At 37.5% G+C, this 560-nt stretch overlaps 1 protein-coding gene across 1 annotated transcript in view; it reads left to right on the top strand.

Moving 5' to 3' along the window:
* Nucleotides 1-83, top strand: part of ELFN1 (extracellular leucine-rich repeat and fibronectin type III domain containing 1) — a 2,523-nt gene extending 2,440 nt beyond the window's left edge. The window contains 1 exon segment of the mRNA XM_008948866.1: nt 1-83. This exon segment is cut by the window's left edge and continues 1,110 nt beyond it. Coding sequence (XP_008947114.1) covers nt 1-83 — 83 coding nt within the window.
* Nucleotides 84-560: the final 477 nt, after the last annotated feature.

Genomic DNA, 560 nt, shown 5'->3' with positions numbered 1-560 from the left:
AAAAGGTCCAGTTTGCCAAAGATGAGGATCTCCACGACATCTTAGACTACTGGAAGGGCGTCTCTGCCCAGCAAAAGTCCTGAGTCCTCACACAACACGTGACTTAACGCACTAACTGGACCAAACGAAATCCACAGCAGCTATTTTTATTCAGACTGTCTTTGGAACAAAATAAAATCGAGTGAAAAAGGATCAATAAAAAAAATGAAAGAGGGGACAAATTCTGAAAATCTATAAATAGCCTATCAAATATATAAAGCGAGAGATTAAAATGCCCTCACATCGGGGAGACACGCACCAAATTTGAACATAAACTTTCCAAAACAAACGAACTGTGGAGTGAAAAAATTAAGTTTTGTTTCCTTTTGGTTTTTTAAAAAAAAAAATAAGAAAAAAAGAAAAAATTGAATATAAAAAGAAAGTGAAGGAGTGGGCAGAGAGCTGAGGTCTGGCGTTTCCCAATATTGCATTGCATGAGTCCCTATTCCGTGATTTTGTGGATTCTTTGTGAACAGTTTGTGTTCTTCCTTCCTTCCTTCCCTTCCAAAATCAACAGCAAC

This window comes from Merops nubicus, unplaced genomic scaffold, assembly GCF_000691845.1.
Source record: "Merops nubicus isolate BGI_N331 unplaced genomic scaffold, ASM69184v1 scaffold16100, whole genome shotgun sequence".
Classification (NCBI taxonomy): domain Eukaryota; kingdom Metazoa; phylum Chordata; class Aves; order Coraciiformes; family Meropidae; genus Merops; species Merops nubicus.
Note: the sequence above shows the minus strand (reverse complement) of the source record. Positions and strands in the feature narration are given on the sequence as shown.